Raw genomic sequence first — 24,976 nt, 5'->3', positions numbered from 1 at the left:
CTGTCTGTGTGTGTGTGTGTGTGTGTGTGTGTGTGTGTGTGTGTGTGTTGTGTGTGTGTGTGTGTGTCTGTGTGTGTGTGTGTCTCTGTGTGTGTCTGTGTGTCTGTGTGTGTCTGTGTGTCTGTGTGTCTGTGTGTGTGTCTTAAACTTGTATGGTAACCATTCAGATTTCTTCTTTTTATTCGAGCAAACTTTTTGCCTTTGTTGTTGTTGCCAATTGCTGAATATTAAAGTGACAGTTCAAATTCTTTTACAGTAGTATACATTTTGACTGTTTGCTGTTTACTTTCAAAGCAATATGATTAAGCTTGAAAACCTCACTGATTGATACTTTTTTCTACAAATTCCCTTTGTACACAGACAGGCCAAAATAAAGTCAATTTCCACAAGGTCAAAGGTCAATCCACTGCTCTTTGTTGTCTTTATTTCACAAATTGAATTCAGGCATATAAAAATGAAACAATGGTGACAAATGTAATAGTTCCTTGAAATGATCACAATTATGGAATCATCACTGGAATTAACAGCCACATATAAAACCAGACATCAAGAAATGTATGGAGTTGGAACACAGGTGTATAATTATGATTAAAAAAACTGACTAAAAGAATGGAACAATATATATCTATGCCAAGCCCTTTGTTTTTAAGGTACATTGCTTTTCAGAGATAACAATAACTGTCACAATAATTATAATTGTAGTGCTTGACAGAAATATCTTGAGTACTTTCGACAAAATGAGGGATGACGATAAATTCAACAACATACAAAGTGAAACCGACTTTCCGAGTTTCACCAATAAAACCTTGCATCACATACCAAAAGCACATGACTTTGAAAGCAGAATAAACTGATGAAAAGAGAAATATAGAGAAAAAAATTGCTGATGCGGCACAACAATTTTTCTTCTAAGAAATAAGAGAAAAAAAATCATATAAACACTAACATTTGTATGGCAAGTCTGAACAAGAACTGAAACATGCTTCATAATTTGTGTGATACAATGCAATGACACTGGTCAGCTGAGTTGAATGATTTTTTTAACTTTTGAGTGTTAACTTTGACTAAAAGCCAACACATTCTTCCTGCATGAAACACAGTCACACCACGCCACATATCAGCCACTGTCCATAAAAACCATGAAAGAAAAACCGGAAGATGATGACAAACTGTGGGTGATTTAGTAGCGGCCATGTCTGTCACGTGATCGAGAGCGGCGCTTGTCCCTGCTGTGTGACCTTGACTTGCGACGACGCTCCCGACTGCGACTGCGGCTTTTGCGAGGTGACCTTGATCGTGACCTGAAAACAACAATGCAAGAATTTGTTACAAGGTGAAGGACAAGGTCTTGATTTGAACTCCTGAAAGTAATTCAATTACTTGAGCAGCTTTTGTAGTTGCAGATTGCTCTATCAAGTCCTACGGTAAACGGTTGGAGCAAGATGATAAGATAATTATTGTAAGTTCATTTGGTCCTCTGAGGTTTCCTCCATGAAAATTCTGGTTGAAAAATTGCACATGTAACACACTTTACAGAGTCCAGCATACAGTGGAACCTGCTATAAAACCCTCCACTTCAAAACTCCCTCTATCATAAAACCCTCCACTTCAAAACTCCCTCTATCATAAAACCCTCCACTTCAAAACTCCCTCTATCATAAAACCCTCCACTTCAAAACTCCCTCTATCATAAAACCCTCCACTTCAAAACTCCCTCTATCATAAAACACTCCACTTCAAAACTCCCTCTATCATAAAACACTCCACTTCAAAACTCCCTCTATCATAAAACCCTCCACTTCAAAACGCCCTCTATCATAAAACCCTCCACTTCAAAACGCCCTCTATCATAAAACCCTCCACTTCAAAACGCCCTCTATCATAAAACCCTCCACTTCAAAACGCCCTCTATCATAAAACCCTCCACTTCAAAACGCCCTCTATCATAAAACCCTCCACTTCAAAACACCCTCTATCATAAAACCCTCCACTTCAAAACGCCCTCTATCATAAAACCCCCCACTTCAAAACGCCCTCTATCATAAAAAAAACCCACTTCAAAACTCCCTCTATCATAAAAACCCTCCACTTCAAAACGCCCTTTATCATAAAACCCTCCACTTCAAAACTCCCTCTATCATAAAACCCTCCACTTCAAAACTCCCTCTATCATAAAACCCTCCTTCAAAACGCCCTCTATCATAAAAACCCCCACTTCAAAACGCCCTCTATCATAAAACCCTCCACTTCAAAACGCCCTCTATCATAAAACCCTCCACTTCAAAACTCCCTCTATCATAAAACCCTCCACTTCAAAACTCCCTCTATCATAAAACCCTCCACTTCAAAACGCCCTCTATCATAAAACCCTCCACTTGAAAACTCCCTCTATCATAAAACCCTCCACTTCAAAACTCCCTCTATCATAAAACCCTCCACTTCAAAACTCCCTCTTATAAAACCCTCCACTTCAAAACTCCCTCCATCATAAAACCCTCCACTTCAAAACTCCCTCTATCATAAAACCCTCCACTTCAAAACCCCTCTTATAAAACCCTCCACTTCAAAACTCCCTCTTATAAAACCCTCCACTTCAAAACTCCCTCTATCATAAAACCCTCCACTTCAAAACTCCCTCTATCATAAAACCCTCCACTTCAAAACTCCCTCTTATAAAACCCTCCACTTCAAAACTCCCTCTATCATAAAACCCTCCACTTCAAAACTCCCTCTATCATAAAACCCTCCACTTCAAAACTCCCTCTATCATAAAACCTCTTTTTCTCAGACACGTTCTTTTAAGCGTCACCAAATTTACCTTTTTAATTTTTCTGAAATGCACCTTCTCTGCTTGGACCTAAACTTCTCAGACTTTGGTTGGTTGTAGAAAGAGGTACCAATGTATCTATAAGTATCAGAAGCAGGGACTTACCTGCGTGATGACGATTTCTTCTTGCGCCCATACAGTTATATCTATAAGTATCAGAAGCAGGGACTTACCTGCGTGATGACGATTTCTTCTTGCGCCCATACAGTTATGTATCTATAAGTATCAGAAGCAGGGACTTACCTGCGTGATGACGATTTCTTCTTGCGCCCATACAGTTATGTATCTATAAGTATCAGAAGCAGGGACTTACCTGCGTGATGACGATTTCTTCTTGCGCCCATACAGTTATGTATCTATAAGTATCAGAAGCAGGGACTTACCTGCGTGATGACGATTTCTTCTTGCGCCCATACAGTTCTCTGCGCAGCTCACGGGAGATGGGTTTCAGGTGCATGAAGTTGCAGAACCCTCCCCGAGTGCACTCTCTGCAAAGAAAGGACAAATCATTACATAAAACATGAAATGTTTTACTGCCAAAATCTGTACGATACTAAACGTTAAAGATACCATCCTTCTCTTAAGCGATAAAGCCGTCAAAACATGAAATGTTTTACTGCCAAAATCTGTACGATACTTAACGTTAAAGATACCATCCTTCTCTTAAAAGCGATAAAGCCGTCAAAACATGAAATGTTTTACTGCCAAAATCTGTACGATACTAAACGTTAAAGATACCATCCTTCTCTTAAGCGATAAAGCCGTCTCAGATCTGCCAAGGCATTACATTTGACAAAAGCCTTCTTTCACTGTGTCAAAAATCAACTGTCAAAAGTCGGTTGGATAGAATCAGAATTCCAATCTCATCAAACTGTTTTTGTGGGTTTGATTTTAAGGCCGAATAGAATCAGAATTCTACCAGTGAACTCCGATCTTAGCCACATGAAATTGGAATATTTTCGAAGAAGGCCAGTTCACTTCAATCTTCTTTAATATTTACTTGACTCTCAAAGCAAGTGAACGATTAGCTACAAGAAAGCTATGACCATAGTCCCTAATAAGCTGCAAGTTTAAAAATGTACCAAAATGTGCAGACCGAATACCAGTATAGCATCGACTTTACCGTACGCCTATTGCACCACCAGCAAGTTACTTCTGCTACTTTTAATAGGGCTTGTTCTTCTTCTGCGTTCGTGGGCTGAAACTCCCATGTACACTCGTGATTTTGCACGAGTGGAATTGTACGTGTATGACCGTTTTTACCCCGCCATTTAGGCACCCATACGCCGTTTTCGGAGGAAGCATGCTGGGTATTTTCGTGTTTCTATAACCTACCGAACTCTGACATGGATTACAGGATTTTTTCGTGCGCACTTTGTCTTGTGCTTGCGTGTACACACGAAGGGAGTTAAGTCACTAGCAGGTCTGCACATAAGTTGACCTGGGAGATCGGAAAAATCTCCACTCTTAACCCACCAGGCGGCAGCGACCGGGATTCGAACTCACGACCTCCCGATTAGGAGGCCGACGTCTTACCGCCACGCCCGTCCATAGGGCTTGTTCATTGTACGAGTCCAATACAAGACTGAACTGCGAAAGTAAGAGCACTGCTTTGAGTGTTTTACCTCGTAGGCTGTAAAATATGGTAAGTACCAGTACCACTACCAGCAAATTCTGAAAACACTTCATCGCATTCACAGGCTTTAACCAAGAAGCAGCCTACATAAAAACTGATAAATTATTGCCCATGTCAGTCGTTACAGCTAAAGCTATCAACAAGCAGTACCACACTGACACATACACAATGCTGACTCACGTGTCTGCGTGATCAATACAAAACATCCAGATGAGTATCAAGGACCAGAAGAGTGAACATGTGCTTGCTTTAGCTAGAGAATGAAACGGCAGAAAAATACAACAAGCAGGACACTATTATTATCATAGTACTATGAGAGAGTCCCAACATCTTTGCCACAACCATACGAAGAAGACGACAGCTTCATATAGATCTACATCACAGACAATTTGCCGAAAGCTTCAAAAATAGAGCGAGAATCCCAACCTCCTTGCCACAACTAAACACAGACAGTTTGAGACTGAACAACACCACTGTCGCTGTGAATTTGCCGAAGTGGAGAGCGTCCTGACATCTTTGCCGCAATAATAAGACAGTTATAAGATTATGACTGAACGACACCACTGAGAATGTTCTCAAAGCTTCAAATGCGTACAGAGTTCAGGCGGAAAACCAGCGAAAGAAACATTAACCAGCACACGAAGATTGCTTTAGGTGGAATTTGAAGGCTAGACAGGAAGTCAAACGTTTCATCAGAACAACATTGCAATCAGTCTGAAAGTGACAAAGTGACACATCTGCCGACAGAAAACACAAGCTGAGAAGTCCGTACAGAAGAGAAAACTGCTGGCAAGCAATGGAAAGAGAGAACCACTTGTGAGGACAATGTTAAACTCTTCCTACCCTGCTTGTTCCGACTGCTTATCAACTCTAGACACAAAATGAACACAGATAAACAAAATAGCTTCCTCACGCCAACCGTACAACTTGTCAACTACAAGTAACTACTGGAGGGGACAGAGCGCGAAAGGGATAGTCAATGCTGCACATGGCTTTTTTTCTATTTCTTCCCAAGAACAGAGCCATGACAATAGTACTACTATACTACTATCCACCACAAAGGCAATAACAAAACCGAATACCAACTGGGTAATTACTTCTAAAAATAAATTCAAACTTCTTACACTACAAAGTGAGCAAACTAATAATCATAAATCAAAACCTCAAACATAAATGGACACAATTCTTTGAGTTATTCTTTCTAAACAACGAATACAGTGGAACCCCCATTGTAAGACCCCCTAATTTGATACCGTGCCTTTTAAAATGTTCTGCTCATACTCGGTGTAAACTGGCCTCCATTTTTAACCACCCCAGCCTTTTTTTAAGGACCCAATTTTTGTTGGCTTTGATAATCAGGCATGGGAATTGAAAATTGTAAAAAAGGCAGAAAATTTAGAACTGAAGACGCGAAGCGTCAAGTCGACGGCGCGAAGCGCCTAGCATTACTAGGGGGGTCCGGGGGCATGCCCCCCCCCCCCCCCCCCCCCGGAAAAATTGTTTTCTCCAAAGAACCCAGATGGTGCAATCTGGTGTCATCTTGACATCTGAGCTCCAAGTTTGCCATTACATTCTGTTTTTAGAATCAGAGTTTTTAGTACAAAAATGTACCAATTTTTGCTTTTTTGAAGAAAAAAAAAATATAGAGAATACTACATGGCTTGCTGTGTCGTACCAGATTTACACGAGTTGACACGAGTTGTTTTTTTTAAATATTGAACTGCGAGCGAAAGCGAGCTGTTCACTATTTGAAAAAGCAACGAGTGTAAATCTGGTACGAAACAGCAAGCCATGTAGTATCCTACATACTGTACTTACGTGTATTTTTACTGAAAATGTCCTGCATTCGGGGCAGCTAAATTGAAGACACTTGTTTTGGAACCTCGATCTCTTCTAAAGCCTCGTGCAATCTATTACGTCAAAGCAAAGAAACGTCACTCTGAAAGTGTGGCGTGACGTGTTAGTTAAAAAAATTCATCGAGGGTAATTAGCGAGGGCAATTTTTTTTTCTATAATGACGTTTGTCTCGGTGACTTTGGCATCATGAGCAGTGGAAAAACAGGTCCCTGCCAGACTTGCTTGACATGACCTCATTTACATGATACACACACGTGTGATTTGAACGATTATTATCTCACGGGTGTCTCTCTCACGTATGTAGGATAAATACATGTATTATATGGTTTAAATTTGTAAAAAAAAATTGATCTGTTGAGACAAACAGGAAAATGTAACTTGTAACACAATCTGTGCAATCTGGTTTACTTTCAAACATAAAAGTTCAATAACTGAGGCGGGCGGTAGCAGTGCGTGAACAAAGTACGGAAAGTTTTCGCGGGCTTTTGCGCAAAGGCCAAAGTAACCGGTGCTTTTTTTGTGTGCCTCCCCCCTTTATTTTTTCAGCGGACACTTTTGCATTTTCGGCGGAACAAAAATAAAATTCGGCGGAAATCTGCCGTTCGGCGGACAATTCCCATGCCTGATAATACTGTGCTCCCTCCCAAAGGACCCAATTTTTGTTGGCTTTGATAATACAGTGGTCCCTGCCAAAGGACCCAATTTTTGTTGGCTTTGATAATACAGTGGTCCCTGCCAAAGGACCCAATTTTTGTTGGCTTTGATAATACAGTGGTCCCTGCCAAAGGACCCAATTTTTGTAGGCTTTGATAATACAGTGCTCCCTGCCAAAGGACCCAATTTTTGTAGGCTTTGATAATACAGTGCTCCCTGCCAAAGGACCCAATTTTTGTAGGCTTTGATAATACAGTGCTCCCTGCCAAAGGACCCAATTTTTGTAGGCTTTGATAATACAGTGCTCCCTGCCAAAGGACCCAATTTTTGTAGGCTTTGATAATACAGTGCTCCCTGCCAAAGGACCCAATTTTTGTAGGCTTTGATAATACAGTGCTCCCTGCCAAAGGACCCAATTTTTGTAGGCTTTGATAATACAGTGCTCCCTGCCAAAGGACCCAATTTTTGTTGGCTTTGATAATACAGTGCTCCCTCCCATTACGACCCCTTTCTTTTTCAGGTCCCTCAATATTACGACCAACTTTTCTATGACCGATTTTTTCTCCTTCTATTTCTTTGTATTTCTCACCTCTATATTACGTCCCCCTCTCTGTTACGACATACAACTGACCATAAGTGGACTCATGACGACTTTTCCCAAAATTATCATGAGTTTGGTTTACTAAATTTATATCTCCAGTTGAGTCAGTACGCGAAATGAATGCAAAAACGTGCTGAAATCCTTTCTGTGTACAACATCACTTCTGCACGCAAAAGGCTTTTTTTGTTGTTGTGCCTAACGCCCAGCCGACCACGAAGGGCCATATCAGGGCGGTGCTCCTTTGACATATAACGTGTGCCACACACAAGACAGAAGTCGCAGCACAGGCTTCATGTCTCACCCAGTCACATTATTCTGACACCGGACCAACCAGTCCTAGCGCTAACCCCATAATGCCAGACGGAGCAGCCACTAGATTGCCAATTTTAAAGTCTTAGGTATGACCCGGCCGGGGTTCGAACCCACGACCTCCCGATCACCGGGCGGACGCCTTACCACTAGGCCAACCGTGCCGGTCATCATTTCTATTTCAGGTCGTTACTTTACTCATTTACCAGATCTGTACTTTATTTTGCAAACAACTTTGCAAGAACTCCTACCTCATTCGCACACACATGGACATAAACCAAACCTCTATATTACGACCCCTCCATATGACGACCGAATTTCGGTTACATTTTGAAAGTCGTTACACAGAGGTACCACTGTAATAGGGAAGTTCCTCTGGAACACAATGAAGAGAGAACTCACCCCATCTCATACTGACGACAGCAGGCTTCCCTGAAGTCGGTTACAGGGGACAGCTCAGCGTTGACCGGACGTCCGTTGAACCAGCGATTGTTGAGGTCGGCCACCGCCTTGTCAGCATCCTCCTCTCGTCGAAACTGCACACAGGGATGAAAGTGTCAAAATAGAAAGTCAGGAGAGAAACAGACGGGGAGTCCTGGGCCGTGGTGCACAACCTGAAAGTCAGGAGAGAAACAGACGGGGAGTCCTGGGCCGTGGGGCACAAACAGAAGTCAGGAGAGAAACAGACGGGGAGTCCTGGGCCATGGGGCACAAACAGAAAGTCAGGAGAGAAACAGACGGGGAGTCCTGGGCCGTGGGGCACAATCAGAAAGTCAGGAGAGAAACAGACGGGGAGTCCTGGGCCGTGGAGCACAAACTGAAAGTCAGGAGAGAAACAGACGGGGAGTCCTGGGCCATGGGGCACAAACTGAAAGTCAGGAGAGAAACAGACGGGGAGTCCTGGGCCATGGGGCACAACCTGAAAGTCAGGAGAGAAACAGACGGGGAGTCCTGGGCCGTGGTGCACAACCTGAAAGTCAGGAGAGAAACAGACGGGGAGTCCTGGGCCGTGGTGCACAACCTGAAAGTCAGGAGAGAAACAGACGGGGAGTCCTGGGCCGTGGGGCACAAACAGAAAGTCAGGAGAGAAACAGACGGGGAGTCCTGGGCCGTGGGGCACAAACTGAAAGTCAGGAGAGAAACAGACGGGGAGTCCTGGGCCGTGGTGCACAACCTGAAAGTCAGGAGAGAAACAGACGGGGAGTCCTGGGCCATGGGGCACAAACAGAAAGTGGGTGCCACCCAAACAGGAGAGAACAAACCGCTCCTTCTGATTCGTTGAAATCACAACAAACCTCAAATTCAACCAATCCAACACCACGGCTAGCTCCCACCCGGCTGGTAACTTTCTCGTGCACCTCAGCCCTGGGCAATGCTATTGGTTTCCACAGGGCAAAGCAAATTAGAGACTTTAGTTACTGTTTAGGCCCCCCAAAAAAAGTTGTATGTTTCTGGTAACATGGCTACAAAAAATAGGGTAGGTAGGTAGTGATTTTTGAATTTTTTTTTGAATTTTTTTTTTTGTGGTCAGGGTAGAAAATAACTATACAGTGACGCAAAGAGACTGGACTTACTATACAAAGAGAAAGACAACACATTACAAAACAAATGAGACAAAAGGGATGCGGGGTTATCCCCCTTGTGTCGTCTGCCGTCTGTTACTTTCGTTTTGACGCTTTTTTTTCTTCTTTTTTTTTACAAATGCAATAAAAACAAGAAGAGCAAACGCTCGATCGAGTCACTTTCGCAGTTCTGAATATTATATGAGGCATCAGATGGACAGGAAGAAATTGCTATTCACAACACAATGAGTCACGTTCACATAAAATTTGAGCCCGGTCACTTTTATAGTTTCCGAGAAAAGCCCAACGTTAAGTTGTGTGTTGCCGAACAGAAAAGGCTAGTTATCTCCCTTGTTTTTCTGATAACGTTCGTAAAAGGCTACAGATGTAAATACTTTGATGTAAAGAATAATCCTACAAAGTTTCAATCACATCCGATGAACTTTGTCAAAGATATAAAATGTCTAATTTTTCCTTTGACGCTGACCTGTGACCTTGAAAAAGGTCAAAGGTCAACGAAACCATCGTTAAAGTGTAGAGGTCATTGGAGGTCACGACTAAACAAAATATGAGCCCGATCGCTTTGATAGTTTCCGAGAAAAGTCCAACGTTAAGGTGGTGTCTACGGACGGCCGGCCGGACGGCCGGCCGGCCGGACGGCCGGCCGGACAGACTAACACTGACCGATTACATAGAGTCACTTTTTCTCAAGTGACTCAAAAAGTCTAGGGTCGGCGGGAAAAAACTAGGTAGGGTCGGGTGACCAGAAACATACAACTTTTTTTGTGTGGCCTTAACACTGTTATAAGCTGTTGCAACACACAAGGAAATGAAAGAAATGCACACATCTTTACAAGTTTTCACTTGTCTTTTCTTCATTTCATCTTACCCAAACTTATCCTGAAATTTGGAAATCCTGATTTCTGGATGGAAACTTTCATCCTGGAGTGATCCGATAAGCTTTATGAGGGGATACTACCCACCTTCACAAATGTTACGATTCGTCGAAACTCTGCCACCACCGCAAATAGAAGGCAAAGTGACCATGGTTTGGTGTAACTAACTGTAAGACTTAAAATAATTTGGCTTGAATTTCACACCTGTCTTCATTTGTGACGAAGGGAAAGAACTACATGGATAGAGTGTCTGTTTTAAACTATCATTTCTGCCTGGTGCAATACTTTTCTTCTTCTTCTGCGTTCGTGGGCTGAAACTCCCACGTACACTCGTGTTTTTTGCATGAGTGGAATTTTACATGTATGACCGTTTTTTACCCCGCCATTTAGGCAGCCATACGCCGTTTTCGGAGGAAGCATGCTGGGTATTTTCGTGTTTCTATAACCCACCAAACTCTGACATGGATTACAGGATCTTTTTCGTGCGCACTTGGTCTTGTGCTTGCGTGTACACACGGGGGTGTTCGGACACCGAGGAAAGTCTGCACACAAAGTTGATTCTGAGAAATAAATCTCTCGCCGAACGTGGGGATGAACTCACGCTGACAGCAGCCAACTGGATACAAATCCAGCGCGCTACCGACTGAGCTACATCCCCGCCCTACTGCAATACTAATTTGAAGAAGTCGTGCTGCCACTTTAAATTAAAATCATTGCTACAGTGTCATTGTCACGTCATGTCAGTAACTGCGCTCTAGTACTTGCACTCACCTTGACGTACACATTCCCCACAAGATGGTCTCCAAGGTTGTCACAGATGTTCATCTCCTCAATTTCGCCATACTGCAAACACGTATCAAACACTGTTAATGATGCTAACACAGGATGTATCAACCAAATACTGCACTTAAACTTTCACATAATTATATTGCAACCTCACATTTTGTTCCCTCTCTCACATATTATGCGAGAGTCTTGACATCTTTTTTCATTCAGACTTTTTCATAAAATATTCTGTATCTTGATGGATTAAAACTAAGACTAGCACTGCAGTGTGTTTTACAAAGGATCTGCCCTTAACAAAATTAAAGAGAGAGAGAAAGAACTTGCTCACATACAGAACATCTGGCTAGTTCAAATCAGTTGCTTATCTGAAAAATATATTAGTTGAATCACATCTTGCCAATGTCAATCTGTTAGCGTGTTGCCTTACTCTATCAACTGACACTCATTCTTGTAAGATAACTCTATAAGCAGTGATGGTAAAAACAATGAGCGTGGTATAGGTCAGACTTTCCCAGCAGAGCAGTCGGAACAAAAGAAAAAACAAACAATTTACCTTGCCAAAGAAAAGATATGAACACATTCAGTCTTGTTAACAAAAAAACAAAAAAACAGAAAAAAGAAATTCACACTCTACTATTCACGTCTTCTTCTCATTAACTGTTTCTGATTTAAAATAAATCTGTGAGAGCATTTTGTCCATCATGATTTGCATAAAAAGAAAGAGAAGAAGTGCATGGAGCTTTTCAACTGAACACAAATTGTCGCTCACATTTCTAGCATCAACCTTCACTTGACCATTAATTGCGATTACATGAGTCCATGTCCTAAACTCCTGTCCACAAACACAATAATAATGTTCTCTGCCGCAGATATACCCAGGCTTTGACATGGAATACCAACATCCTTTCCCCTGGACTCATAGCAAACATCAATCACAATGCTGTGTTCTGTGCAGAGTGGCAATTTCTTTCTCAATCAATTTAGCACATTGACATGGGTGTCGTTTAAGAAACAGGGCTAACACCCCAAAAAGTGAAAAACCTGAAAGGTAAGGGTCCACGGCGGCGCCCCCCAGAAGCTGAGGCTTTTTTTATATTATTATCTTGTAGGGACAAAGAACAAAATTTTTTCTTTAAGAAACCGTATTTTCCGGTTTTAAAAGTTTTCAAAAACCGGATTTCCAGCGAGAACCGGAAAGGTGTTAGCCCTGACAAAATTCATCAAACAATTCCCGCTCTGCACACGGAGTATCTACGTTGTTGCATTTTGTATGTGTTGAAGCATGCTCTTATTACTGATCCATAAATGCCTGAACTGTTCTGTGGTAGTGAACAAACCACTTACAATTTACATGAAAAAGAATGTATCGTTCCTTTAAAGTTACTGTTAGTAACAAGCTGTTTTCTTATTGTCAGCTCCATACAATGAGTTATTCTATTATTCTCAATTTCATTCACAAAAAATAGAGAAAAAGGGCAGCAGGTGCCTACCTTCTCCATCTCAACATAGACTTCTTCAAAGAACTCATCATAATGCTGCTGAATCTCAAAGTCGTCCAACTGAACTATAATAACAAACATACCACCACAAACTGGTCAACAACAATGGCTCTTATACATCATAATATGCGTAAAACCCACCAAGGGAGGGGGAGGAAACGTGTACAGAACACAAAGGCAAAGGGGAACAAAATAAACAAACAAACAATAAACTGATACAAGTGACACTACTTGGCTGTTCTTCACGTCACTAATTTGTAGTACCGCCGTTTCTCTGAAAACGGAATGGAACCTAACATCTGAAAACCAAATTTTAACCCCTTCACTGCCACAGTGGTAGTAACTTATCCGAACAGTCTATGGGAAAGAACTGTGTTTAGAACCCCTACAAGTACTTGGACAGTGGTTACCTCCCATTTAGTTTTCAGAAATGTCCTGAAATGTTGTTGACACAAATCCCACGTATGAGATACGGTTATGGGCGTACGATAAACAGAAAATGACCACGTATTACTTACGGGGTGGGCAGTGAAGGGGTTAAAGCTGCCGAGAAATGTCTGCACATACGATACATTTTTCAACCTGTTAGTGTTCATGATGATTCATAATTTCAAATCCGTGAGAGGTTAAAGGGAAGAAAGTCTAATGACTATGTTCTGCTTGAGGGATAAACTGGGGACGGGGAACTGAAAAACAGGAAAAAGTAAACTAAGTTGTAGAAATATGAACTGCTGCAGAAATAAGGATAACGTAGCCAAGTAGTGTCACAGGGTTGCTCTGCTGGTGAGGCTGCCTGCTTTCCCTCTACAACAGAAACAAAAGGCGCAACAGCATCAGAAACACAATCCCTACACTGGCATGGCAATCCCTTTCACTTATTGCACTCTTTTACAAGTCTATTCACCTATTTTGTCACTTCCAACAATAAAATGTATAGGCATAAGAGCGTGACATTCTTAAAAAATCTGACAGAATGCCCTACTGGAGCATGTTTACAAAGTTTCTCATGAATGTTCGCCGGAGCTCTTAAAATGCCTGATTCAAGATGAGGGCTCAAAAAGCAGCCATGATCAACTGATAGTGTGATACTTATAGTAGCTTGATACCACCTGCTTGATACTGTCATAATTACCACAAACAGATGACTTACCTTCATGCAAGTGGGAAAAAAGTCTTATTCTCAACAAGCAATATGCAGAATGGTGAACAATTGTTGAGAAATGTTACTGTTACATTTGAATGCTGTTTTCAAAAATTCTGATGATTAAAGAAGTTCACATCGAAATGTCTTTACTCAGTACAGAGAGTTTCCGTCTAAATTCGTTAACCAGACTAGCAAATCATGAAATATCGTCTGCAAGAGATTTCCATGCCAGCTCAACCTTTGCAGCAAGCAGGCATGAGAAACTTTCATGGGAAAAATAAATATTAGACAAACCCTGTACTCAAAAAAATGTAAACAGAATGCATACAGGATGTACTAGACATTTGTTGACCATCATTCACAGGCTTCCCTCCTTTTCATTGTTCAATTTATTGTATTCTCTTTCTCCCTCGAACTTCAACAATTACCTCAGAACTGTTTTCTTTCTCGGACTTATATTTAATGATTATGAATGCTGCCGATGTTTCTCAAACCTACTTGACCGCAAAGTTCCTCCACACACACACAAGATGTGGAGGCAAAAAATAAAAGCTATTTTCAATTTCATGCAACGTCCAAACTGCAAGGCGTGGTGATGAGAGAGTTGAACCCGAAGCACGACGGACTGCATACCTTGTCTTCCAACTCTGTAAAAACCTCCTCGAAAAAATCATCAAACTCTTGTTGCGCTTCCACATCATCTACCATTACTGAAAAATAAAGTGTTATTTGTTATTTCCAGTGTTACTGTCATGGTAACTTGTAGACATTTCATTTTATGGATGGGGCAGAGAAGAGATGAAGAATATAGTAAATATTGGAATTTAAAAGTGACTGATTGTTTGTGCGTCTGTATAAGGTTCTACATGTAGCTTTGGTTTAGAGTTAGATCATGTGATACTGATACAGGGGCAATAACTCTTCTGATCCAAGACACAGCCCCCCCCTCCCCCCTCTAATTTGTTGTTGAAATTCTACATTCTACTGCATTAATAATAATAATACGAATATTTGTAACGCGCACATATCTCACCAACAGGCGACTCAAGGCGCACATACACTCATTCACACACACGGAGACTTAAAGTCACTAACATACACACACACACACCATCAACCATTAAATATGTACAGTTATTCAGGGTGGGATGGGGGTGGGCAGTGTAGAATGCATGGATTATTTGGAAAAAAGGAATGTCTTGAGTGCAGATTTGAATGATTCGAGGGACTGTTGTTGACGGAGGGGGAGAGGTAGTGTGTTCCATTGGCTAGGTGCTTGGAAAGAAAATGAGCGTTGACCTGCTGTTTTGAGTTTGGTGTGGGGGATGTTGAGCTTGAGGGAGTCGGCAGATGATCTGAGTGCTCGTGAAGGGACATAGAGAGAGAGAGTCAGAGAGATAGGCAGGGGCGAGACCATGGAGGCATTTGTAGGTGAGAGTGTTGATTTTGTATGTGATACGGGCAGGAACAGGCAACCAGTGGAGCTGATTTAGGAGGGGGGGTGATATGGTCTCTCTTTTTCTTTCGTAAGACAAGACGGGCAGAGCTATTTTGAATGCGTTGGAGACGAGAGATAGAAGAAGAGGGAAGACCCGCCAAGAAAGAGTTACAATAGTCAAGACGTGAGAGAATGGTGGAAGTGACCAGTTTGGCGGTGGCATCTGTGTTGAGGTACTTGCGGATAGTGGCGATGCGGCGGAGTTGGAAGTGGCAGGTGCGAGAGACAGAAGAGATGTGTTGTTTCATGGAAAGGGTGTTGTCTAGAGTGACTCCGAGATTTTTGACAGCAGAAGACAGAGGGACAGAAGAGATGTGTTGTTTCATGGAAAGGGTGTTGTCTAGAGTGACTCCGAGATTTTTGAAAGCAGAAGACAGAGGGACAGAAGAGATGTGTTGTTTCATGGAAAGGGTGTTGTCTAGAGTGACTCCGAGATTTTTGACAGCAGAAGACAGAGGGACAGAAGAGTCAGAGAGTTGAAGAGAGTCGGAGGTGGCTTTGGAGAGTTTGGATGTAGTGCCTATTAGAATAGCTTCAGTTTTGTTGCTGTTGAGCTGAAGTTTGTTTTCTGTCATCCAATTCTGCACGTCAGTGATTGTGTCAGAGATAGAGGAAAGAAGAGATTCAGACTGGTCAGGGGAAGAGCTGTTGTGAAGTTGAGAGTCGTCGGCAAAAGAGTGGTGGAGAACGTTGTGTCGGTCAAGGATGTGGTCAAGAGGTTGAGTGTAGAGAGTAAATAGCACAGGCCCAAGGACTGAACCCTGAGGGACTCCGCACTCAAGCCTGATGGGGTCAGAGTTCAGTTTGTCAATGGAAACAGTCTGGTAGCGGTCAGTGAGATAAGAAGAGAACCAAGAAAGAGCTGTGCTATGGATACCAAAGGTGTGCTGAAGACGTGGAAGGAGGATGTTGTGGTCGACTGTGTCAAAGGCCGCTGATAGATCAAGTAGAGCGACGGCACAGATTTCAGCTTGGTCAGCGGTAAGGAGGAGATCATTAGTGATTTTGAGAAGGGCAGTTTCGGTGGAGTGGTGAGGACGATAGGCAGATTGAAGCGGAGAGAGAAGATTGTTGCAAAGAAGGTGAGAGTTGAGTTGTTTCAGGACAACTCTTTCAAGGAGTTTGGAGATATCAGAACACATCTGTGAACTTCCCAATGAAGAAACTCCTTGATTTGCATAGAATTGTTGACACATTTCAATCTTACACACGGGAGCCGTGGAGGTACCAGGTCATCGTATACATGTATGTCGACTGCACCAGACCCTGCTGCATGTTACTATGTATGTTTGAGAGAAAGAAACAGAGAGAGAGAGAGAGAGAAGGGGGGGGGGGGGTGATATGTGTGTCATAAATCATAATAGATCATCCAACTCCCACCAGTGAGGAAGAATCTTGATAAAGGAACAGAAAACACATAAAAACACAGTCAAAACTCGGGGTGAATTGCACAACTTTCCCTTTCAGTAACATAAACAGGAAAAATTCAACCATGCTAAACAAAATACAAATTTCATAGTCAAACAGATTCATTATGACTTTAACAGAGAATCATTTTTAAATGCACATGGAAACTTAAGACAATGAGATTTCATGCCACAAAAATTTGATAAAGCCTTCAAGTTTCACTGTCTCAAAAATAAAAAGTTTGTCACTGAATGAACATGGTCACTGTCAGTAGTTCATTACACATTTTTAGACACCACGACAGTGATCTGAAAAAATACGGTGTCCCATTTACATCCTACGTGGCTAGTTGCCAGAGTCTTATATTTTCACATCACTGATACTTACAAATATCATTAAATTTAAAAACTTCAATCACAATTAACACTTCCAAAGTTCCAGTTCCGTTGACAAAGTAACGTTCATCATAAAAATGAATACCGTAAGCACTGCCACTGGTAAATGCTCCCTTACACTTACAGTATCTTAGATTGATCAAACTGTCACTTGCAATAGATATAATATATACAGACCTGTTTACCCTAAACCCGAGGCAAGAGTACTTTCCCAAAAAGTTGAGTGTATTTTTCAAAAAGTTGGTGTACTTTGCAAGCAAAGCCATATGGGCTAGGGAAAATGTACGCGTGAGTGCAAACGTGTCTGTGTAAGAATAGCATGTCTTGTGAACACCTTCAGAATTTAACTCCTTCCAATACAACAGGGATAAAACAATTTTATTTACCTGTCAGTTTATAGCATTATAACTAGTGTCTTCCAAACAGATTGATAATGAAAAGATGAAGTTCGTGAAATAACATCTGCGGTTGACAGTGGCAAGTTCATTTTCACAATCATCTCAGAAAACATTGCTTCAGCACGGACTACAGCCTTTTCTTCTGGCAGGATTTGCTTTGCGGGAGTGAACTTCATAATTCCTTGGCAACTTTCAGCGGATTTCTTTGCAGCAACCTTGTCCAGTTGAGTTTTGGAACTGCAGTGTCGTTCGATGTCATATTTCCCAGCATGGGCAACGGAGAAGTCTGATTTACAATACTTGCAGTGTACATGACTTTTCTCCATAGTAGACTCCACAATTCCTGGCTCTTTCTTATATTTCTCCAAGAAAATCTGCTGCTTCTGCTGTTTAGATTTGGTAGTCATCCGAAACTGGCACATTTTTCCGCTTCATTTTGCCACGATTGTCGAGACGATCGCACGTGCCAACAACTGAACAAGGTTTTCACAGCTGAAGACTCGCTGTCGTGGTTATCTCCCTTCGACCGAAACCGGTATCAGTTGTACCATCCCGTAATCAGCACACCAACACCGGAAAACGTATTCTAGACTTTTTCTTAGGCGTATTTTGTGCGTGTGTCGCGTATTTGCGTACCGATAATAATTTGGCGTACAAAATACGCCCAAATCGTACTGGTAAACAGGTCTGTATATATCTTAGTAAGTTAGTATTCTTGGTATTCTAACAAGACTTTGGACACAAGAGTTAAGCCCGAAGGTGTGTTAAATGTGCAAAATCCGTAAAGTGTAAGTAAACGAATGCTAAAAGTGTTACAAACTTACTGTGAGAACCATCTGCTGTCAGGGCTGCATTCTGTGGGTTGAGGTACAAGTTCTGTAGTAGCACCGTCTGCAAGTAAAACACAAGTCATGTTGCTGAATGGAGCAAGCGATAAGACCTGGACCTATTCACAAGCCCATTAAAATTAATTTACATTTATAACAACTGACTAAAGTTCTACTCCCTGCACCTAAAGTTTGGTGACATCATCTCAAACCTAACGCCCAAAGCGAACTGTCTAGATCTTGAGGCAACAGGTCTTTTCTTCTTGTTGCGAGGAGTATCCCATTTAAATTTAAAATCCTACAAGTACAAGAGCAGCAGGCTAATATTACTTGTATAAGTCATGTGCATAATGACAAACTCAAGCCCCATGTTTAAGAAGTGAAAAGCAAAGAATAAAAATGTGTACCACTTATGCTTCTTGCTTTGATTGAACAAGTGATGCTGCGACTTTGCATGTGAACCTGCAATAGTTCCAATACAGTAATTAATTATTTGTATTAATAAACATCTCAGACGAAACTCAGTCACAATAATGCCAACAAACGAGTGTATGCATACATCCAGTGGAATGATGATCCAGTAACACCAGCACATCCTACCTCTTCTTACCTGACTAAAAGTGGGTTTGTTGTGAAGTCGAGAACACCGCTCTCCATGACGACATGCTCCTATCTTGAAGTAGAAGGAGCAGTTAACTCTGGAAAAAGAAGTGTACACAGGTTAGCGTCACGAATAAAAGACCACGTTGTGTGCTTGTGCACAGCATACACTCTGACTACCGACATAATCCATTGACTTGATTGAGCTCATTGGTCAAAAACATATGTAAATATTGTGCAGCAAAGGGAAGCTACCCACGGGAAAATAATCATCGAATATCCTGTTATTAACCAATGAGCGCTGGTATGCATATTCGGTGCGGATACATGATTTGTCCCCAAGTGGATTAGGGGCCTCGCAAACGAAGATTCGTCCAAATGATGGTTAAAAACAACCTGCAGCGGACGGAAGCTGAAAACTAAAGGCACATAATAGTTCAAACAATCATTCAACTGTATTTATTTGACCTTACACAGACTGTAGGAAGAGGCAAACCGTCTTGAACAATATTTTTCCCCAGGAAGCGACTCCAAGAACACAGAAGACTCGAAGGTGAGTGACAGACCTTGTAGTCTTTCTGTGATAGTAGTAGTCCAGTGGACGATACCTTTCGCCTGTGATCAGAGAAACCACACCAGAAAGACGTGAAGTCGCCCCGCAAGGGATCCTTGTATTAAGTAACTTAGTAAGTTACCTTGGTAGAATATGGTCGCCAGTACTTAGCTTGCCGTTCCAGTAGATAATGGCCGCTAGGGATGGACGGCCATACTAGTCAAGGACTTGCTATGGCAGTATGGGGCAATCCCGTATAACCCCGTGTAAACTTTACAGTAGCCAAGGTTTGCTACCCTTCGCCAAGGTAGGTGATTCCGGACAAAATGACAGCAACACCGCGAATGTGGACAGTGTCAGTGTGAGTGGTAGTAGTGATTAGACAATGATTGTATTGGTGTTCCCCTCTTGTGCTTCACTGTTTCGGTGACTTTTGATGAGCCAAAATAATAGCCGAACATTTTCCAAAATCATAATGTCCTAAAGAATGTCCCAACATGAAAATGCCTAGCAACACCCCTGTAGTAGTGAGTAAATCATTCTGTAGCAATAAATACGTGGGCTGCATTCTAAAGAAAAATAAACTGTTGTCAAAATTAATCCTGGTCAATTGAGCAGGGATGGGAGATGAGGACAAAAGAAAACAGAAAGAAACACTGCGGCGTGTGTTCGACGTTGATGTTTGACGTTCGAAAAAAGCAGTAACAGAACACACAGAATCACGAATCATATTGACATTTTATATTGCCCATTCAATAAAAATGAATGCATTTAAGAAAACATCACTGACTAAGTCCAGGATAAGCACCCTGGAATCACATTTTCTTACTTGTCTTTCTCTGTGCCGAAAATCGACGCGAGATACTCCGCCATCTTGGTAACTTTGTTAATCTGAAATATTGTGGACGCCAGCAAGGAAGCTCCCCCTGGTGTTGGCCGTGCGCGCGCGAGTGTTTGCTTGATAACTGAAGTGAAGTGCTAGTTTTGATCTCGCAGTGGTACACAGTATAACTGCTAATGTGTCTGATGATTCGCACATTGTGAAAAAAAAGTGTAAAAGAAAAAATCGAAAGAACGAAGATTGGAAGAACAATTAACGAATGAAGAGGACACACAGCTTTCAAACAGTCTTCAAAACAGGATTTGTAGTTGTGAGCGTAATGAACCGAAACTATTAGTATCTTTAAAAAAAAAATTGGCCTCTTGACTGACTTCAAATAAAGGTTATTCTCAAAGTGGCCCACAGGGATCCCAGGCGTTTTCCTTTCCCTGTACAGTAAACTTGTTTTTTGTATGATCAGTTTCAAAGGTTATCCTAAGATTGATACCAAAAGTTTAAATCTCAAATCACTTCTTACATGCCGTGCTGTATGTAACTTCCATGCGTTGTGTCTCTATTTTAAAGTTTTACCAAATCATTGTGTTATCATGATGCCAACTGCATGGCGCGACCACAGAGTTGTCTACACAAATCAGTGGGCGCGACTTGCATGAAGGACTCACTAGCTTATACATAGATGTGTCTATACATATCTCTGGCTTATATTCTTGTTTCTTATATATGAAATAATCGATTGGTTTGTGTGTTATGTCAAGTGTTTGGCAGACTCACTCATCGGAATTTTTAATTTTTTTTTTTACTGTCAACATATAACTTTCTTTCTTTGTATACATGTGCTTAAGACTATGCTATGCATTCCGATTTTTATCAAATGTGCAACGAGACAGGCAGTGGCTGTATGCATAGACCTATATTAGGTCTCTGCTGTATGCTGGAGGAATTAAAAACTAAAGCCGACCATAGATATCCCTTGACAGGATCGCCAACTCTGCGCGCGCGCCAACGCTGGCTCTGTTTCGAACTCCCGTCTGCGGCTGCGAGAGGTTTTGACAGTAACTTTACTTCCGGTGCAGTCTTTCAACACATGGAGAAGAAGGAGAATTTCGAAGGGGAGGTGGAGTTTGTGGCTGAGGTATGTGAAAAGCAAACAAAGCAATACAAAAAGATCATTGCTGATGATTGAAATGAGTCATGTGAATCAACAATAAAGATTGATTGTGGACGGCACGTCATTATTTTTGTTTTTAACACTTGAAACGCGAGAGCATCTGACACACTGGTAAATCCGAAGCTGTGCACTCAAGCTGATCAGCAGATCGTTTTTCTGCAGAATTCTCGCTCACATCGGCCACTATTTTAGCTCAGCGAACCGACAAATTTGCAACAGAACAATTTCTGAATGTTAGAAATTCGGCTGTAGATTTATAGATACCCTTTCTATTCCATGGTTGTTGTTTTTTCAGGGGGAAAGTACCGACATCTCAATCGCTGAAAAGATGACAGCATCACCACAAAAGAAACTCCAAGAATTGCCAAAAGTAAGTAAAAATATTGACAGATCTATGTAAAAGACTATGAAAATTTAGAACTGGAACAACAGATATTCAAGAAATAACCGATAAGTGATATATTATAACTGAACCATTGATTGATTTGAATGTACATCATGCATGGAAGTTAAAAATGGTGCAGGAACTGAAGTCAGATCAACACATCAAAAAGATCAGTGCAATATATTTGTTTTCTTTCCCCTCCAGCATAATTCTGTTTTGATATATGCTTGATGTCTTCTGTTGTTTTTAAATTCATTGTCACTTCTAAATTGCATGCTTTATTGCAGAACGCTTGTGCATGATCTACCAAGAATGACAACTGCCTTTCGCCGGAGCTCAGAGGGCTTGTCGACCAATTCAGTAATTGAAAAGTAAGTTTTTGAGTAAGGCGATATAAAAAAAATCAGCTTGCAAAGTCCCAGTACCTGAAAGATCACTTTCATTCATAGTTTTCGAGCAAAAATACTGCTTCGTTGCACAGAGAGGCTACTGTTTACAAATATTTTAGGTACATGCCTGCCACTACAATATTTCATGTGTTTTTTAGGATCATTGATAGCACATGTCATAGTTGAAAGACATGATAAGGATTCATGAAAGTGGTTTGTCAACACGTTCTATAACGACAAATGGAATAAAAAATTTAATATGTTCACATCCATTCATGTAAAGTGTAGTTTTGGGTTGTTGTCGTGTGTTGTTGGTTTTGATTGTGTGCATGCATCTACATCTTCAGTTTCACTCTTGGGTTGATTTCTGCTATATTTGTGTGTTGTTTTATTTATAATATTTTATTTTCTGTGTTTTAGGTGCAGATCTGGAAGAGAAACTTCTGCTTCTTCATGACTGCCTAGTTCCCTGAGGCAAGGTTGGGAATGCTGCCAAGGAGAAGGCGTGGGCCAGGTACTACTCTGCTTTTTCAACCCAGCATTCAGGCATTACTGAGTTGACAGTATCCCCTGCAGTTTCAGCCTGGATTGCCTTGAACATGTTTATACTGTTGGTGTCTTAAAGGCCTATGAAGAAAAACTAGGGAACCAGTAAGTGCATTAGAAATCAAAGAGGATGAAGAGGACAATGCAAAGTATGTTGGAGGATGTGTTGCCAAAAAGCTAAAACAGAGAGTTTGGTGTCTCCAAAAGAGTGCGTACAGAGATGAGAAATTGCAGTGTTTGGAAGCCCTGACTTGCGCACCTGAATCCTACAGTGAAAAGAGTGAAAACACCCCTGACATGACAAGCATGCTGAACAAGGGCAAACTGACCTTTGTCAAGCCCAATGTATTGCAGATGTGTCTGTCCATGCAACACAAAGCAGAAATCTTAAACAGAATGAGGCAAAGCGTTGATGATATCAAATAACCAAAGGGAAGTAATTGCTCTTTATTCATACGACATGACCGTGTAATAGAGTAAGCGAGAGTTGTACAAAACCTTTTCTCCTGGCACCTGAGAGAATAACAAGCATTGAAATATACAAGCGACTTTCATCCTCTCGTGCCAGGAGAAAAGGTTCCGTACAACTCTCGCTTAATCTATTACACATGTCGTATGCATAAAGAGCGATTACTTTACTTCCCTTTGGTGATTTGATGTCCATGGAACATATTTTCTGGGAAACCTGTGCATCAACACACAGGCAAAAGCAGATGACTTTATTGAACCATGCAGGAACAGTGATGCTGTTCCGGTGTGTTTTTATGACACTTTGTATTCATTTGATCTTTCACAAGCTGTTCAAGAAGACACTTTGCAAAATGTTCTGTTTTTTTTTTAAATAAGACTCCACCACAAACTGAAGACAATGATGGACAAAATGAAATGTACATGGAAAGAAAAGACTGAGGAAAAAGCTGAAAACATGCAATGTTGGACAAAATGAAATGCACATGGAAAGAAAGGAGTTTGAGGAAAAAGCTGAAAACATACAATGTTGAGAACAATCAGGAAGGATCTCTGTAGTGTGTTGTGTATGATCTTTCTTCATGCAGTACAAACTATCCCATCTGATCAAGTGCATGTACATTGAATTTGAACTTCTTGATTGTTGTCTTAGGTGTCGATTTTTTGTGTTAAAATCTGCTGTCGTTAAAATGTACTTCTCTTCCTATTTGGTTCAGTATTGTATCACATGGCTTGTTCAGTGCCTGTTCTGTATTTTCATGAGTCCATGTAAATTTAAGTCTGCAACATGAAAAATTTAAACATATTCATTTTGCTATGGTTCAAACCTAATTCCTTTATGTACTTGTTCAAAATATAATTTTGACAGCGATATATTTTGCAAACAGTTTTCATTTCAAAATCAATTGTCAGCCACTTGATAAATGTCTTGCATCGATGCGTCTGATTGTTTTTATGTTGACCACTATGTACACCGGAATTTGCTTTGCTTTCCTAATAGAACATGTTCAGTCGCATACCAGCAACACTTTGTTATAACCTTGAATGGTTGAAAACAACGTTAAACACCAAATAAAGAAAGAAAGAAAGAAAGCAACACTTTGTTAACGTTTGAATGGAATTGGAAGTTGTATGAACTCAAATAGAGCATATGTATCTTTGGTCACAGTGACACACACCATACAGTGACAATTAATGCAGGGCCGGACTAGGGCTACGGGGGGGGGGGGGGTTATGCAACCCCCCCTCCCCAACCTAAACATGTACCTCACTTATTTAAAAAAAATGTATTATTGTTTATTTTATGCCGTTTCATGCAAGGAGCGACCATTTTCCTATCTCAGAATATGACCTACCCTTCCCCTGACCCCCACAAGGGGCAGAGGAACATCCCCCTGGACCACCACTGGCAACCCCCCCCCCCCCCCCTCCTCTTTGCTTAGTCCGGCCCTGTAATGTACCAACATTCACTATCTCACTCAGTCTCAATTCGCACAATTTGACACAAGAAAGATTCCTATTCATACACATGCATATATTTAATCAATGAAGTAGATACATTCTCAAACAAAGTTTCAACATGTTGCACCCAAATTAAAGCATAAATTCTTGTGACATTTAATTTAATTAATTAATTAACGGGAATTAATCAATGCTTTAATTTGGGAGTTTGAAATTTGTTGCAATAATTTCTTGGTCAAGTTTATTTACATTCTCTGCTAAAGAGCTTT

General features: G+C 41.2%; 1 protein-coding gene and 1 long non-coding RNA gene across 3 annotated transcripts; one reads left to right on the top strand and one right to left on the bottom strand.

Annotated features, from left to right (window-relative positions):
* Positions 1–404: 404 nt before the first annotated feature.
* Positions 405–20,423, bottom strand: LOC138972701 (splicing factor U2AF 35 kDa subunit-like). 2 transcript variants are annotated; one of them, XM_070345361.1, is made up of 8 exons: positions 20,279–20,423; positions 18,907–18,994; positions 18,294–18,360; positions 14,405–14,481; positions 11,114–11,185; positions 8,287–8,420; positions 3,211–3,315; positions 405–1,301 (listed from the first exon to the last, which is right to left on the bottom strand). In XM_070345361.1, exons 1-8 carry the CDS (start codon positions 20,320–20,322, stop codon positions 1,181–1,183), a joined length of 708 nt encoding a protein of 235 aa, XP_070201462.1. In that variant the 5' UTR covers positions 20,323–20,423; the 3' UTR covers positions 405–1,180. The 2 variants fall into 2 exon arrangements, with proteins under 2 accessions (XP_070201462.1, XP_070201463.1); XM_070345362.1 differs by lacking the exon at positions 14,405–14,481 and adding an exon at positions 12,619–12,692 and having other exon boundaries at positions 20,279–20,422.
* An 827-nt stretch (positions 20,424–21,250) lies between these two features.
* LOC138972699 (uncharacterized) lies at positions 21,251–24,338 on the top strand. Its single transcript, XR_011457716.1, has 4 exons — positions 21,251–21,422; positions 21,754–21,828; positions 22,131–22,214; positions 22,653–24,338. It is a non-coding gene; the product is annotated as an uncharacterized lncRNA (long non-coding RNA).
* Positions 24,339–24,976: the final 638 nt, after the last annotated feature.

Source organism: Littorina saxatilis, linkage group LG8 (assembly GCF_037325665.1).
Source record: "Littorina saxatilis isolate snail1 linkage group LG8, US_GU_Lsax_2.0, whole genome shotgun sequence".
NCBI classification, from domain to species: Eukaryota; Metazoa; Mollusca; class Gastropoda; order Littorinimorpha; family Littorinidae; genus Littorina; species Littorina saxatilis.
Note: the sequence above shows the minus strand (reverse complement) of the source record. Positions and strands in the feature narration are given on the sequence as shown.

What these genes read in the sequence shown, in the direction of transcription:
- LOC138972701 (XM_070345361.1), bottom strand. Translation starts at nt 20,322, where the DNA reads ATGGCGGAGTATCTCGCGTCGATTTTCGGCACAGAGAAAGACAA. An exon ending in ACAAACCCACTTTTAGTCAG is followed by an intron (nt 18,361 to 18,906) that starts GTAAGAAGAGGT and finishes TTTTACTTGCAG; the next exon opens with ACGGTGCTACTACAGAACTT. An exon ending in AAGAAATCGTCATCACGCAG is followed by an intron (nt 1,302 to 3,210) that starts GTAAGTCCCTGC and finishes TGTTGTTTTCAG; the next exon opens with GTCACGATCAAGGTCACCTC.